General features: G+C 43.8%; 1 protein-coding gene across 5 annotated transcripts in view; it reads right to left on the bottom strand.

Annotated features, from left to right (window-relative positions):
- The window catches only part of PITPNC1 (phosphatidylinositol transfer protein cytoplasmic 1), a 266,448-nt gene that overhangs the window by 96,045 nt on the left and 153,754 nt on the right, over positions 1-16,649 (bottom strand). Inside the window, exon 1 of one of the 5 annotated variants that reach the window (XM_082373729.1) lies at positions 7,317-7,500. The exons of the other annotated variants lie outside the window; for them this stretch is intronic. Within the exon in view, the coding sequence (XP_082229855.1) occupies positions 7,317-7,499 (183 nt within the window). The 5' untranslated portion in view covers position 7,500. Of the gene's footprint in view, positions 1-7,316; positions 7,501-16,649 lie in introns of those variants that run through there. 5 annotated transcript variants of the gene reach the window in all.

Raw genomic sequence — 16,649 nt, 5'->3', positions numbered from 1 at the left:
GCCCTTCTCACATGTCCAGTTGCCCACTGGCTGTCCCCAGCAAGGGTCCTCTAGGCCCACCAAACTTGAATGGTCCGTACCGAACTCGAATGTTCTTCTGCACTGCACGAGTTTCCCAGGGCTGTCAAATTACCACGAATGTGGCTTAAAACACCAGAAATGTAACCTCTCACAGTCCTGGAGGCCGTAAGTCTGAAATCAAGGTGTTGGCAATGTCGTGCTCCCTCTGAAGGCTCTAGGGAAGCATCCTTCCTTGCCTCTTCCAGCTTCTGGTGGTCCCAGGTGCTCCTTGGTCTGTGGCTGCAACTCCAATCTCTGCCTCTGTCTCCATTCACCTTCTTCCCTCCGTGTGTCTCTGTGTCCTCTTCTTGTAAGACAAGTTATTGGATTTAGCCCACCTTAAATCCAGTGTGATTTCATCTCTCATCTCAAGGTCCTTAAGTAATTACACCTGCAAAGACCCCCTACTTCCAAATAAGGTCACACTTGAGGTTCCAGTGGACATGAATATTGAGGTGGACATTATTTCATCCACTACACTCACCCATCACATCCAGTGAACCCCCAAGTTCTGCTGACTCAGTTTCTCTCCTTAAGGGGAAGACCTGGAGTCTTCTGTATCTGACCCGAATCTTCTTTCTGGCTTTGCCCTGTATTCATCCCATGGCCAGTCACAGAAGACCGCTTTCCATTCCCTGGAACACTTCTGGCTACCATGCTTTTATGCCTACAGTTCCCCCGGCCTGACATTTCCTTCCTAAATTTTACCCATCAGCCATCTCAAACCACTTCAGAATGATTATCCCTTGTATGCACATAGCATTCTGTTTGTTCCTTTGTCACAGCACTATCTCCTTTTGCATCATCACAGTGAGTTGTCTATGTGTCTGGCTCACCAACTCTCGTTAAGCTCCAACACTATTCCAACACGAGGCTCCCTCCCCTACTCCCCACTACCATTAGGAATGGCTTAAGTCACTTTCCCTCCAGTTATTCAGGCATCAGAGCATCTACTTTAATTTCAATTTGCTCAAATCTGCTTTCTGTGACAAAGGGCTTTGCTCCAGCTGGGAAGATACCACCTAACCTAGTCATTCTCAAATATCCAGGGGGTGGAGAAGGGAGCACCCCACCTTCCAACCCTGGACTTTCTCAAAATATATCCCTAAAGATTCTGACACATTTCCTAGGGTGAGGGGGATTCCATATCACTAAGGGAACTGTCAGAGTGTAGGAGCAGAAAAAAAGTTGGGAATCCTGACACAATCAAACTGTTACATGATGCAAGAAGAGAGACATCAGGAGTGTCACCCACTGGCTAAAACTGGAAGCTGTCCAAGGGATTCAGAGGACTCTTATGCTCTCCATGTCATTTGGGAACACTGAATGCTTAAAGTTCCATTTGGCCCATAGCCACATGGAGGAAAGACTAAAATACCCAAGGTAGGGATCTCCCTGGTTGCTCAGTGGTTAAGAATCCGCCAGCCAATGCAGGGGTCACGGGTTTGATCCCTGGTCTGGGAAGATCCCACATGCCACGGAGCAACTAAGCCCGTGCACCACAACTACTGAGCCTGCGCTCTAGAGGCCGAGAGCCACAACCACTGAGCCCGTGTGTCACAACTACTGAAGCCCGCGTGCCTAGAGCCCGTGCTCCACAACAAGAGAAGCGACCGCAATGAGAAGGCTGCGCACCGCAACGAAGAGTAGCCGCCACTCGCCACAACTAGAGAAAGCCCGCGCAGCAACAAAGACCCAATGCAGCCAAAAATAGATAAATAAATTTAAAATACCCAAGGTAGACAGAATTCTAAGATGGTCCCCAAGATTCCCAGCCCCTGGTATAATCTTGCACGCTTTATATAATCCCTCCCCTTAAGTGTAGACAAGACCTGTGAATATGATGGGATAGTTGCTCTTCTGATTAGATTACAAAGGTGATCAGATTATGTTACATTATATAAGACTTCTTTTTAGAAGAAACAGGTTGATTTTGAGGAAGTAAGCTGCCATATCCTGAGAGGGCCACGTGGCTAGAACCTGAGGGAGGCCTCTAGGAGCCAAGAGCGACCCCTGGAGGCCAGCGAACTAGAAAACCAAACTTCAGTCCTACAACCGCAAGGAACAGAATCCTGCCAACAACCAGAGAGCTTGGAAGAGGACCCTGAGCCTCAGATGAGATTGGAACCGTGGCTGAGACCTTGATTTCGAACCTGACTGAGACTCTGAACCAAGGACACAGCTAACCTGAGCCCCAGTGGAAACTCTGAGAAAATGAATGTGTGATGTTTTAAGTAACTAAGTTTGTGGGAAATTTATTATATAGCAATAGAAAACCAATATAACACCAAACCTCAAGAATCCAACCATTGCTTCCCTGCCAAATCACCCATTTGGTTCTCATCTGAGTAAAGTATCACTGACTTTGAGGTTTGAACATATCTAGGGAAATGGGACGGGAAATCTGTACTCTTAGTTGTTCCACCTGTGATGTCATCCACTTTGTCAATGGCCACTACTTATTGCCCAGGGCGATATTTACTAGGAACTGATGCCACAAAACTTGCCATTGACTGGTGTCCAGATGCAGCAGTGTGCACCTAGCCCACAGGGAACAAGTAGGATTGTTCAGTAGAAAGAATGTAGGTTTTGGAGTGAAACAGCCTTTAATTCAAACGCCAGCTTCTTTTCACACAAACTGAGACTTTGGGCAAATTCCTTAATCACCCTGAGCTTCAGTTTTCTCACCTGTAAAATGGATACAATACCAACCTCACAGCTGTGGGGTGAGGTAACAAATGTCCAAGGCCAGGCAGTATCTGGCTGAACAGATACTAGAGAAATGTTGGCCCACCCCGTTGTACCCCTCCCCATGAAATCCCACAGACTATATGGAGAGTAAATAGAGCTGGTATGTCTGTAGGGGGACCCTTCCACTGTGTATGTGCAAGGATGTCTTGGGAGGTTGTGGGTTTGCTGAAGTGGTGGCAACACAACACCTGATTGGTCCTTCTCATGACATGGATGGTGGCCAAGCCACAAAGCAGGCTTGGGTTCCTCCAGCCTTGCTGTGACCCCTGACCTGCTGTGTTTTGGGGACGTGTCATCACATCTTCCAGGTCCATCCTCTTACTGTCCTCCTTTACCTAAAGGCCTAGCAGCTCCTCTTTCTGCACAGGGGCCCTCTCCCCTCACCTCTTCTCAGATTTCCTTGATCCCCTGCCAACTACACGTAGGGAAACAAGAATACTACCAGAATCTCGGTGAACTTTCTTCTTTCCGAGACCTAAAGGCTTTGTGCCTGTTGGTTCACTCGGCCTTATTTTAAAAACCGAGGCTCAGAAAAGTTAAGAAGTAGCATCAAAAAACAACATTTGGGAACCGCAGGGGGTCCCATGAGATGAGCCTGCTGACAGGCAGAGGGTTGGGGCAGTGACTCCAGAGCAGTGCAATGAAGCAGGGAGAGGGGCCATGAAATGTCCTCATCCCCCGGAGCCTGGGGGACATCATGAGTCATTTCGGCCCCTCCCTGCCCTCCTTCCTCCCCTGGGCCCATTCAAGATCTGGAACCTTCTCTCTCATGAAAAATCTTTTTCTCTCTCTTGTTAACTAGAAAAGCAGCTTGGCCAGGAGACTCATAACAAATATTCACTTTATTACACTCAGGGTTTATTTTGTCCCTAACCCTCTAAAAATAACACTGGTATCATGGAGAAATCAGATAAAAAAGGCAAAAGATCTCCTATCATCTCCTCTTTGATTTTCTAGCTTAGATCCTCCCAAGCCAGAAGAGTCTCACTAGTACTGCTTTCATCTGCTCCCTGCCAGGACCAACTTCCTTTGTAGCCAGTATCTGAGCATCTTTAATTTGCCTTTCAAACACAATGTTATCCACTGGAATGCACCTCTTATTGCAAAGTGATCATCGGGTACCTGTGAAATCTCCAGCACCTAAAACTGAATGTGCAGAAAAGCAATGTTCTCTGTTGAACATGAAATACGTGTACTTGTATGTATTGGAAGTGATGGGAGAATCTGCAGTCAGGAAGAAGAATGCCAGGAAAGACGAGTGAAGTACCTGGGCCCCTGCAAGAATAATTTCCAGACACAGGCACACCCAGGTTCAGTGTTGGGAAAGGAAAGTAGCATATGCAAAATACATGGCAGAGCTGAATTTTCAATTCACTACAGCCATGCTTTGGAAAAATGAAAGAGATATTTTTAGTCCAGTGATTGATTAGGGTTGCTATGGCAATAAGAAACACTTAAGAGAAGGAAACTGAATGTAAGCAAGTCTTAAAGAGAAAGGTGCAAGTGCACTGGGAATTTCATAGTCAGTTTCTGGGTGGTGCTGGCTGCAGTTTCCACACCTGCTTAGGGCGAGAGGGGAATGTGGCTGCAGAGAACGGGCCAGGGAGACGAGTCTGAAGGTCTCTGGGGGCTCTGCACTTCAAAAACATGCAGTGGCGAAACTTCTAGAAGAACTGCACCATCCACTTTGATGATCATCATTATTGTCATACTATACCCGCCATAGCACCCAGCACATGGTGAAAACTGTAAGCTAAAGGGTACTAATCCCTCCCCATACCAGTAAAGTAAAAATCATATTCTAACAGTATTTTTCAAAAACTTACTTAATGATGCTTCATCTGGTGGGCTTGTTAAAAACAGATCCCAGGCTCCTCTCCTAATGACTTGCTTTCAGAAAGTTGGTGGAGTCCCAGAGCCCACACCTGAACCTAGAACTTGATTTTTCTTTTCTTTTTAAAATAATGTTTTTCACATCCCATATTATTCACCCATTTCAAGTGTACAGATCAATGTTTCTTAATCTGTTCACAGAGTTGTGCAGCCATCACCACGATCTGAGTTTAAAACATTTCATCACCCTAAACAGAAGCCCTGTGCCCATTGGCACTCACTCCCACCTCCCCCTTACCCCATGCCTGAAGCAACCACTAAGCTACTTTCTGTCTCTGATTTGTCTATTCTGGACATTTCATACAAATGGAATCATATAATATGTGGTCTTTTGTGTTTGGATTCTCTCACTTAGCATCCTTTTTTTATGGCAGAATAATATTCCATTGTATGGATATACCATATTTAACTTACCCATTCATCAAGTGATGGACATTTGCTTCCAGTTTTTGGCTATTATGAATAATGCTGCCATGGACATTCTTGTAGATGTTTTTGTGTGAACATATGTTTTTATTTCTCTTGGGTATACACTTAGAGTGGAATTGCTGGTCATATGGTACCTCTACATTTAACTTTTTGAGGAACTGCAAGATGGTTTTCCAAAGTGGCTCTACCATTTTGCATTCCCACCAGTAGTGTCTGAGGGTGCCAGGTTCTCCACATCCTTGAAGCACTTATAATTGCCCAGTGTTTCTTAATCCCAGAAAGTTCTGAAATACCTTTGGGTCAAAATGATGATCCCAGGTAACCATTCCTCACGTCCAACTGAGACACACAAATATGACTCAATACTGAGGTAAAAATGACAATAGTATGTATACTGTACTAACTATCATCAGGCACTCTTCCAAGTATGTGGTATATAATAATTAATCTATTAACTCCATAACCCTCATATAACTCTATGAGGGATATACTACTGTTACCCCCATTTTACAGATGAGGAGACAAAGGCAGGGAAAGGTTGCGTAGCATGCCCCAAATCATAACATTTACATGACAGAGCTGGGATGGATTCGACTCAGGCTGTCTGGCTCTGAGTTCAAGCTCATGACTCCACATCCTGCTGCCTGCTGAGTATTAGGAAAGCACACAAGCGTTTCCAGTGGATTTGAGTGCTCAGTTGGGGGTGATGGTGGCTAAGGCCCCTCAGTATGTCCTGTGGCCACTGAGAGCAGAGAAAATATGTCCATGTGCATCCATTCAATGAGAGATGTGCCTCTTTTAAACAGGCCCAAAGAAGGAAAAACAGGAGGTACCCGAAAGATAAATTGGGGAAATATTCATTTAAGAAATTCACGGGACTTCCCTGGTGGCACAGTGGATAAGACTCTGCACTCCCAATGCAGGGGGCCCAGGTGTTTGATCCCTGGTCAGGGAACTAGATCTCACACGCATGCCGCAACTAAGAGTTCTCATGCCACAACTGAGGAGTCTGAGTGCCACAACTGGGGAGCCCGTGTGCCGCAACTGGGGAGCCCGTGTGCCGCAACTACTGAAGCCCATGTGCCTAGAGCCCATGCTCTGCAACAAGAGAAGCCACCACAATGAGAAGCCTGCGCACCGCAACGAAGAGTAGCTCCCGTTCTCCGCAACTAGAGACAGCCTGCGCACAGCAACAAAGACCCAGAGCAGCCAAAAATAAATGAATAAATAAATAAATTTATAAAATAAATAAGTAAAATAAAATAAAATGGTAAAATGTTTTGTTTTTAAAAAAACAAAACAAGAAAAACAAATAAAATGTTATGCAGGGTTGTGGTGGCCAGTGAGGCATGTCCATGGAACTTCCTGGACCAAAGAAGAAAAGTTTGAAAACCGCTGATTGAGCCCAATAATTCAATGCTTTATTTCTTGTTAGCAGCCAGAATCCTTCCATGTCTGAGAGCAACACTTTACAAGGAGGCTTGGAGTCAAGAAAATTAAATGGAAGAGTTGAGAAGCTGGCTTGGGGCAGATGAAGTATTTATAGGCTTTTAAAAGATCATTTCCTTTTAGGACTTCCCTGGTGGTACAGTGATTAAGACTCCGTGCTCCCAATGCAGGGGGGCCGGGTTCGATCCCTGGTTAGGGAACTAGATCCCGCAGGCCGCAACTAAGAGCCCGCATGCGGCAACGAAGATCCCGCGTGCCACAACTAAGACCCAGCGCGGCCAAATAAATAAATAAACATTAAAAAAAAAAAAGATCATTTCCTTTTAGCTTTTATCTGGAATTCAATGCATTGCTCTCTGACCATCTTGTTCTGACTTCAAGCAACATGTGTTCCTTCCTATCAATGAACATAAAACTCTATATGGACTTGACCTTCTCTCTAATGGAACCCCACTGAAGACATCGATTCCCTGGTACTATATTCTATATTATCATATTAAATGCACTCCAAAGCCATACAGGGAATTTCAGCTTGAGATGGGATCCTTAATAAAACTGGATTTGCAAATGCTTCCTCCTGTCACCAACAGAAGATGTACATCCAGAACGTTCCAGTGAAGCTGGTGAAATAGGTGTAGAGTTTAGGATTTATTACCTTCGAGGAATCTGGGGCTGGAGCCTGTGGGCGGTGAGTCTGTATGTAGAGGCAGGAGACAACCTAGATTTTAAAGTACCTTTCGACTTTCTTTATTCTTCATCAGAAAAATTTTATCCTTCCATTTGGACAGAAAGTTTGCCCCATAGTTGGAAGGTAATATATATATACTCTTTTGTGCATAGAAAATCTTCAATAGACACAACAATTTCAAGAAGGTGTTATGTCTGGTTGTCCCGCATCTACTCAGAATCTCAGTCATCCTGCAGGGAAAGATGCAAAGGAAAGAAGGGGAGATATTTGGGCTTCCTTGGCTGTTCTGGGTTCCGAGGGTCACATATGATTTTATACATCTGGGTGGGTGGTCCTAGAGACAGGATAGTTGGAAAAAAATTGCAAAGAAGATCGGTCCAGAAAAATGAGATGAGGAACCCAAGTGGAGAAAAAAAGTGGAAGAATTTTAAAGCAAAGAGAAGGCAAAAAGGAATCACATGTAAATAATAAAGATGAGGATGAAGCAGAGAGTGATTTCCCAAATATAGGCTGCATCGGAAGAAAAATGTGGCCAAGAGGAGCGGTGGGGCCTGAAAGTGGGGGAGGGTGAGGGGAAGGCAGTGTGTAGAAGGCAGAGCATGGAAATACAGCAGGAAACAGCTGTTTGTATTCCAGCCCACAGTGAGGAAATGAATGACAGCCTCTCCGCTGCTTCTCACCAGCCTGCACCCTACACTGAGGCTTCTGTTCATTCATTAGTTCCTCCACTGATGAAGCCTCGTCCCTCTTCTGACATGCTGAGTAACAGCCACTCACTGGAGAAGCGAGGCCAGGAGGGAGAAGGAGCAAATGCATGAATGAAAGTATGTTTTCTCAATGGGGCATTGTTTGCTACTGGCGCTTCCATGAAAACTGAGGAGGGAAACTAAATTCAGGCTCATCCAATCTAGAGCTGGACCTGCCAAGGCAGAAATAAGCACAGGATGTTTGTGAATACCAATAGCTACACACGACAGAGGCAGGACAAGGAGTGAAAGAGCAGGTGGAATACGTCAAATGAAAAAGAACTGCATGTAAATAAGAGAGATTGGAATGAATCAGTGACTCCCCAAATATAGGCTGGCATATGGCCAGGCAGGAAACTTCCAGATTACAAGCCTTCTCAGTTAAAAATGGAAAGAATCACCCCTCTTAACCAACTGGGCAAATTCCTCACTTAAATACATACTATCATGTAGTTCTGAGTATCTTAGTGACTAGAAAAGTTGAAAGGCATGGGGGCAACTTGCATTCACTTTATTTAATCACTGAAATGTACTATTTCAGTATATCCATAGTTATATGAGTTTTATTTTATTTTTGCAGAAAGAAAGCTGCCCTACAAAATCTTCCAGGTTGTATTACTCTGATCTCACCAACTTGAACTGAACACAACTCCGTAGGTATCAATAAATTGTAGAAGAGAAATCTAATTTTCAGTACAAGTAGAAAATAGAAAAGAAGGAAAGGAGTACTTCTTAGGGAAATCTTCTATTGAAAATGCCTTTAAACAAATATTTTTTTCTTTGGTGATTGTCCTCTGCAAAGTCATTCTTAGTGGTGTTTAAAAAGATGCAAACATGGACCTAGAGATTATCTTACTAAGTGAAGTAAGTCAGAGAAAGACAAATATCACATGATATCGCTTATATGTGGAATGTAAAAAAAGATATAAATGAACTTATTTACAAAACAGAAACAGACTCACAGACATAGAAAACAAACTTACGGTTACCAAAAGGGAAAGGCGGGGCGGGGGAGGATAAATTAGGAGTTTGGGATTAACAGATACACAATAGTATATATAAAATAGATAAACAACAAGGTCCTACTGTATAGCACAGGGAACTACATTCAATATCTTGTAATAACCTATAATGGAAAAGAATCTGAAAACAAATATACATATATATGTATAACTGAATCATTTTGCTGTACACCTGAAACTAACACAACACTGTAAATCAACTATACTACAATTTTTTAAAAATGCAAATAACTTTAAAAGCTACGTTATGGTAGAGAAGCATATTTTAGCTTCTGCTCTCCCCCCCACCAAAATGGCTGAATTAATTTTCTGTGATGTACAAAGAAGAGCTTGGGAACAGCTAGAGCAAATGGAACTGGGATAAGTCGGACAAACAACACTGTCTGTTCCAAAGTCTTCCCCAGGCAGCAATCAATTGGGTTGCTGAGATGTGGAGACAAGTCCTAGCCCTGCATAAGGACAAAGGCACTTCGGCGAATAAGCTTGTTTGTAACTGGTTCACCCATGCAACGAAGTTCATTTTCTAAATTGAAATAAATCAGAATGCATAAGCTCACTGTCATCCCCATGTACTGCTGCCTTGGCTGTTTGGTCTAACAGAATTGACTTTGCTTGAAAAGAACTTGCAGGTTCTGTGTCACCTGATTCTTAAAAAAAAAAAAAACATTACAGTTGGGAGTTCTTCCAAAAAAACTCTGGTATTTGAGTCATAGTAATCTTCAGGCAACACATTAGCCCACTAAAATTTAGGAGAAAAGTAACATTTACTGAAATAGAATTGGTCCATTGGCCTATTTAGTGGTCACGTAATAGCTCTGACCCTGAAAGGAGCTTCTGGAGCATCCCTAAGTTTTAGAAGACTGGCTTTGCAAAATCCAAGGTCTCATGGACAGAGTGTGGGAAGTGTTGCATACTACAGCCTCCTTTTGGAGATTCAAAACGATATTGTTATTCTACAATAACAAAATGTGTTAAAATCAGTATAACCCGTTGTTTCCTTTACTTAACTGGCTATGAACCATCTTAGTGATAGTTATAAATGGTTCCAGACTGTTTCTGTCTAAGTTTTCTTGAACCTGGAAGACTTCTGAACTTGGTTGTTCTGACCCTATGACACGAGCCTCATGCCATGACCCATGACTCACCTGACTTCACCACCTTCTCTGGGAGGATGGCCTGCGCCTTGCTCATCCAGCGTCCCCAGTTGGATGACTGTTTCTATGGCCTGGTCCCTAACAGGTCCCAGCTCATATGGCCCCATTTCTAAGAAGGGATACTTCCATTGCCCCCTCCACCCCCAAATTACATACTGCCCCGGATACTCAGGGTTAACTGTGATGCAGAGACCTAACTCCCATCATTACCCCATCTCCATGATGCCAAAAAAGGAATATTTAGGGACCTCCATTCTATCTTAGCTCACATAGTAGCTGAGATGGCCAGATTGGCTTCTAATTTCCTTCCAAACAAGACCACTCCTAGAGTTCAGGTGTAATAATGTATTTGCCCTAGACTTGTAACTATTTCCTGGTTATGCAATTTAGGGGTTTCTACTACCCTTGGCTGGGACTCAGTGGAAGGTGGGGGAGGGGGAGCTTAAGAAGGACGAGAGGCCTGAGAGGAATGGAGGTCGGTCTGTACACACAGCACCCATCAGCTCTTCCTATTATCAGGGAAGCTGATGAGGTCAAGATTGAAAGTGAAATTCCTATCCAGGATAGTTAGCTGCTTTCAGAAAAATACCTCTATCTCCCTAGTGCCACTCCTGGGAAGATAACCTGAGTTCACCTTGGGTTACTGACGACTCAATTGTGAGCAGCCCGACTTTCTTCCCCAGCTGGACTAACCCAACACTGAACAACCGCATCTCTCACTGTGGCTCAGTACCATCTGAGGTTCTCATGCAAGAGTCATTTCCTACTCCCTGGTTTCTTACAGTTGACTTTTTCTACCTCTTTCAACTAAATAATTAAAATGTTGGGTAGCACTGGACAGCCCACTACTATCTTTGGGGAACGGCTAGCCCTTCCAACTAACAGAAAGGTGCTCTCCATTTGTCATCACCTCTTCTGCGGATTCATATTAAAAGATGTTTTGGTGGAGTGGGTGCTCATGGCAGCAAAATATATACAGCAACTGTATATTCTAGGTCACTGCTATCGACTTATAATAGCTTGAGTTTTCAATTTCTTACAAATGAGAAGAAAAGCCTTTTCTTCCCCCCTTCATTACTACTGAGTTTGAATTGATGCTGCTGAGCTATATTCATACTCCAGTGAGGCCTTTTTTTAGCCCTAGAAAAACAAAATCGGCGACTTTGGAAAGCAGCCAGTCTCCTTGGGCACCTTCCTCTGTGACTTTATAAACTTCAGAAGAACCGGCAGGTTTTGAAGAACGGGTTAGATGGTCTGTCCTCTGGAAAATAGCTGTTGTGTTGTTCTTTGTTTACTGTACAATTAAGATTTTCTTTCCTATAACCGAGCTAAAGATATTTTTTTCCACTTCCTGGGCAAATGGCATTTCCACATAATCCTAAACACACACAGTCACTCACAGTGATGAAAAAGCTTTTACGTCTTAGTAACTGTGATAACACCGAAGCCCTAGATGACCCTGAAGAGAAAGTTCCCTTAGCTGGATTTTCTCACAAATGAGGGCAGCGTGAGGTCTCAGTAATAGCTGGACAGTCAGAAATAAGACCCAGGGGATCCTAGGAATAGACATACAATGCTCTGGACTAATCCTATGAGAAAAGACACCTGTCCGGAGTATTATTGACCCCCTCTGCCTCCCTGAGGGAGGATGGAGTATGGTGACCCCAGTTGGGAATTTGGCTTTGGGGAAGTTTTGCTTTCGGGCACAGATAGGAAATATGGGGCTTGGAATGACATCAAGAAGAGGTATTTAGGATTAAAGGGTCAGTGGATAAAGAAAGAGCCCAGTGAAAAAGCATTCAAAACAGGGGAAAAGATGAAGACAATTGAAAGCCTCTGTCCTAAATCCTGGGAGCAGACCCTGTAGTCAGAGAGAAGAGTGGGCTCTTCCTCCCGGGTAGAGAGCGTGAGAACACGGCTGAGTCCTAGTCAGGAGGAGGGAGGCAGCTTCAAAACGAACACTGCAGGCCTGAAAGTGTGCACCTGCAGCCAGAGAGAAAAAAACCCAGAGGTCCTCACTGGGGAGATGGAAAGAAAAGCTGTGCTATATTTGGGATGGAAAATAAAAGTGGACTAGCTGGGAACAATGTTGCTTCCCTATGGAAAATTAAATCCAGACCTTGCCCTGAAACTCAAAGCTACCACTACCTGGCCTCCACATGTCTGGGCAGCCAGGATCCAGCAACATCACATGCCCACTGAGCCTGGAATGACCACACAGTGGACTGAACGTTTGCTCCCCTCCATTCATATGTTGAAGCCCCAACCCCCAAATGTGATGGTATTTGGAGATGGGGCCTTTGGGAGGTAATGAGGTTTAGATGAGGTCATGAGGGTGGGGCCCTCATGATGGGATTAGTGCCCTTATAAGAAGAGACCAGAGAGCTTGCTTTTGCTCTCTCTCTGCCATGTGAGGACACAGCAAGAAGACTGTTAGCAAACCAGAAAGAGAACTCTCATCAGGAAATGAACCAGCTGATACCATGATTGTGAACTTCCTAGACTCCAGAACTGTGAAAAATAAATGTCTGTTGTTTAAGCCACCCAGTTTATGGTGTTTTGTGATGCAGCCCAAGCAGACTAAGACAGAACAGGTATCTACAGGTGGGAGTTCTACTCTCCCCAAGGTCCAGCTCAAACCCCACCTGCTCCAAGAAATCTTCCCACAATTCTCCCAGGCAGAATTTCTCTCTCCTTTGCACAATCCTCTGTTTGCACTTCGACTGTAACACATAGCACTGGTCTTCCTTGAAATACTGACAGCTATGTATTCACCTGCTCTCAGTTTATTTTCCCCTACTCCGCCCCATTCAGTCCATTTCACTTCCTGAGCTAATCCTAACTGAGGCAGGAAGTACTTACGTAGTTATGACATATCATGTGATTGGCCCCATCGTTAATGTGGCATGTCAACTGCAGGACAGTTTCCTGAGTTATACAATTCTCTCTCCTCCCTTTCCCTTGGCCTACCAATGTGCCCCTGTTCTTATAGCCTGATTTTTGTACATTAGTCTCTGAGACCAGTTCTGCCCCACTGTCACCCCTCCCCCCAACAGGCTTGCCAGATAAAATATGAGATGAGGGGACTTCCCTGTGCCACAACTGCTGAGCCTGCGTGCTACAACTACTGAAGCCTGTGCGCCTAGAGCCTGTGCTCCGCAACAAAAGAAGCCACCGCAATGAGAAGCACGTGCACCGCAACGAAGAGCAGCCCTTGCTCGCCGCAACTAGAGAAAGCCTGCGCGCAGCAACGAGACCCAGCGCAACCAAAAATAAATAAATAAAAAATAAATTGAAAAAAAACATGAGATGAGCCCTCTTTTAGTATAAGTATAGCCCATGCAATTTTTGAGACATACTTATACTAAAAATTACTTGCTGTTAATCTGAAAATTCAAACTTAATTGGACATGCTGTATTTTTACTTGCTAAAGCTGGCAACTTTATCAGCTCAGCATCTCATGACCAAGTAACCTATGTAGGAGGGCTGTGTCCTGTTCTCACCTGTACATCTTCTTGAGGACTCTAGTCCTGTCTCTGAAGCTCACGGCCCCAGTGCAGGGGCCAGGGCCTTCCCTTTCACATTGCAATCGCTTTTCTGGCTGGATGCCCAGTGCCGTTCATTCTGCCCTCTGGTCTGAACCTCTGCTGTTAGCCCAGCTCAGAGCTCATCCAGGTCTGAGTGCCAGCCTGTCCCCTGAGCTGTGTGATGGCCTGTCCCATCTTGCCTCCAGAAAACTCCAGGACTTGCAGATGACTCCCAGGTTTTGACTGGAATGTCTAACTATTTCCCACCAGACTGTGACTTCCTAAAGGGCAGGGGTCATTGCTTAATGAAGCCTAGCATCTAGCATAATGCTTTACACATTGTTGGTGCTCAGTAATAAATTACTGTTAACCTAAAATTGAAAGATGATGTTATGGGTTGAATTGGGTCCCCACTAAATATATGTTGAATTCCTAACCCCAGTTCCTCAGAATGTGATCTTACTGGGAATTAGGGTCGTCACAGATGTGATTAGTTAAGATGATGTCAAACTGGCATAAGGCAGGTCCTTAATCCAATATGACTGATGTCCTTGTAAGAAGAAGAGAGAGACACAGTGAAGAGGTTGCCATGTGAAGATACAGACACACACAGAGGGAAGACAGCTATGTGAAAACAGAGGCAGAGACTGGAGTCGTGCTCCCACAAGCCACGGAATGCCAGAGGCCACCAGAAGCTAGAAAGAGGCAAGGAGGGATTCCTTCCCTACAGGTTGCAGAGAGAGCAATGCCCCGCCGACAACTTGATTTAGACTTTTAGCCTCCAGAACTGTAAGACAATAAATTTCTGTTATTTTAAGCCACCCAATTTGTGATACTTTGTTACGGCAGCTCTAGGGAACTACCCCAAGGATTACATTAGGGAGGAATTGACCAAAAACATGAGGGCCTAGAAGAAATCAAGTAATACTTAAAGAGTCAGAAGGGGCTGAGTATGAGACTATACGACTCTAACTTCTTCATGTTTTGTCTCCAAATTTCCTCAAGCAGAAATAATTTGTGTCCCTTTAAAAGTCTGAACTGTATGATTAGAACTGCAGCAGTAGTGTGGGGTAGAGGCTGGGCAGAAGTAAAGGCTATGAGCCCCTCAGAAATCCTCCGTGGCCTGAACAGAGGTGGGCACAAGAGACCAGGGTTCATGGTGATGGAGACTGGCGGGAAAGGCTTCCATGGGAGGTGCGTCCCTATGGGGATTGCTTTGTCAGGAACCATGGTTTCCATTCTGTTGCCTTCTGTTTTCAGTACTTTAATACATAGTCTTAAAAAATGAGCACGATACCACTAAACATTTTGCAGACTTCATTTCTCTGTTAATCACCCCCATATTTCACAGTAGTGTCATGAATTTATGGAGAATAAGTACCATCAGTTTTGGGTCAAGTCAAGGTGACCCAATTCTAAGGCAGCAAATAACTGCCTTTGCATTGTTATAGAGACAAGAATTCTCTTGGCCTTGCAAGTATGGATTACATTTCCAATGAAAAGTCCACGCACAAGCTTTGGGAGACGTGGGAAATGGGGTAACATCAGCTATCAATAAAATCAAATTAAATCCTAGGAAATTAGTACCGTCCAGTCTAATGAGCCCAGTCTGCATTGAGGGGCACCAACATATAGTCCCATTTATTCATCCATAGAACTTCCATTTTAATGATGGCAGCTTCCAGCACTGTATGATATGTAATAATAACGAAGGATTTACCATGAATATTGAGGATTTACCATGTACCAAGGACTAGGCTGAGATTTCATGTGGATTATTTGATATAATCTTCATATCAGCCTCACGAGAAAGTTATCATATTTTCCCCTCTTACAGATGAGGAAATGGAGGCTTAAAAGGAATTAATCTGCATGACTGTCAATGGAGGTGGGATTCAAAAGATTCCTAAATCTTCCTCTTGAAGACGGTGCAATTGATAGGGCTGGGAAGTGCTGTCTGGGAACCATTTAATTGCCTGCTATTTATAGGCAACATGCTAACAGTTTTCCATACATTAGATCAGGGGTTGATAGACTATAGCCTGGGGGCCAAATGCAGCCTACTGCCTGGGTAAACATGACCAAGCCCATATCTCTACATATCATCTCTGGCTGCTTTCTCAAAGACAGAGACTGTTTGGCCCACAAAGCAGAAAATATTTACTATATGACCCTTTACAGAAAAAGTCTCCTAATCCCTGTATTAGATCATTGAATCCTACTACTAATAGCTCTCTGAAAAAGGGATTATCCCAATTTTAGAGATGAAGAAACTTAGGTTCACAGAAGTTAAGCTCCTTGTTCTAGAACAGTGTTTCTCTGACTTCTAAATTATAAAAATTGTATTTTGCCATAGAACTGCCTTTTTTTCCCCAAAGATAGGGACATTGGGGAGGGTGCTATATATATTCCTTCATTTCATAAAAGAAAAGACATTTTAATACCCAAGAATGAGGGTTCTAATTATCAACAGTCCTTTAAGTGGAATAAGTTTAATTTTATGAAAAACTTTTTTTTTTTTCTTTCATTTTGCAAAGGATGGGTGAGAACACAGTAATGGACCAGCATGAGTTCAAGAACTGGCAGTTGTGGGTCATTTACTTAAGAACTTTAGCTAGTAAGAACCAGAGGATATTCAGGCCTACCTGACCCCAAAGCAGGTGACACTTTTGTATCTGTTGGGACTACCCATCTACCTTTGACCCATGCATTCCTTCTGTCATTCAATAACTATTCATTGAGAATCTACTATGTGCCATGTATGTACCATGCTCATACCAAGGACATGAGGAATCATTTTTCTCCATGCAGTTCTCACCATCTCTCTCCTCTTTGGCTGTTTTGATTAAGACTAAAAACTCAACTCCATCACAGCTCAGTTAACCATTTTCTTCTTATGACAGTTTGACCTATTTGCCATTGGGGAAAA

The sequence above is a fragment of the Balaenoptera borealis genome (assembly GCF_965194805.1).
Source record: "Balaenoptera borealis genome assembly, chromosome: 20".
Taxonomy (NCBI): Eukaryota; Metazoa; Chordata; class Mammalia; order Artiodactyla; family Balaenopteridae; genus Balaenoptera; species Balaenoptera borealis.
The sequence above is the reverse complement of the archived record's forward strand: the minus strand, read 5'-3'. Positions and strand labels throughout refer to the sequence as shown.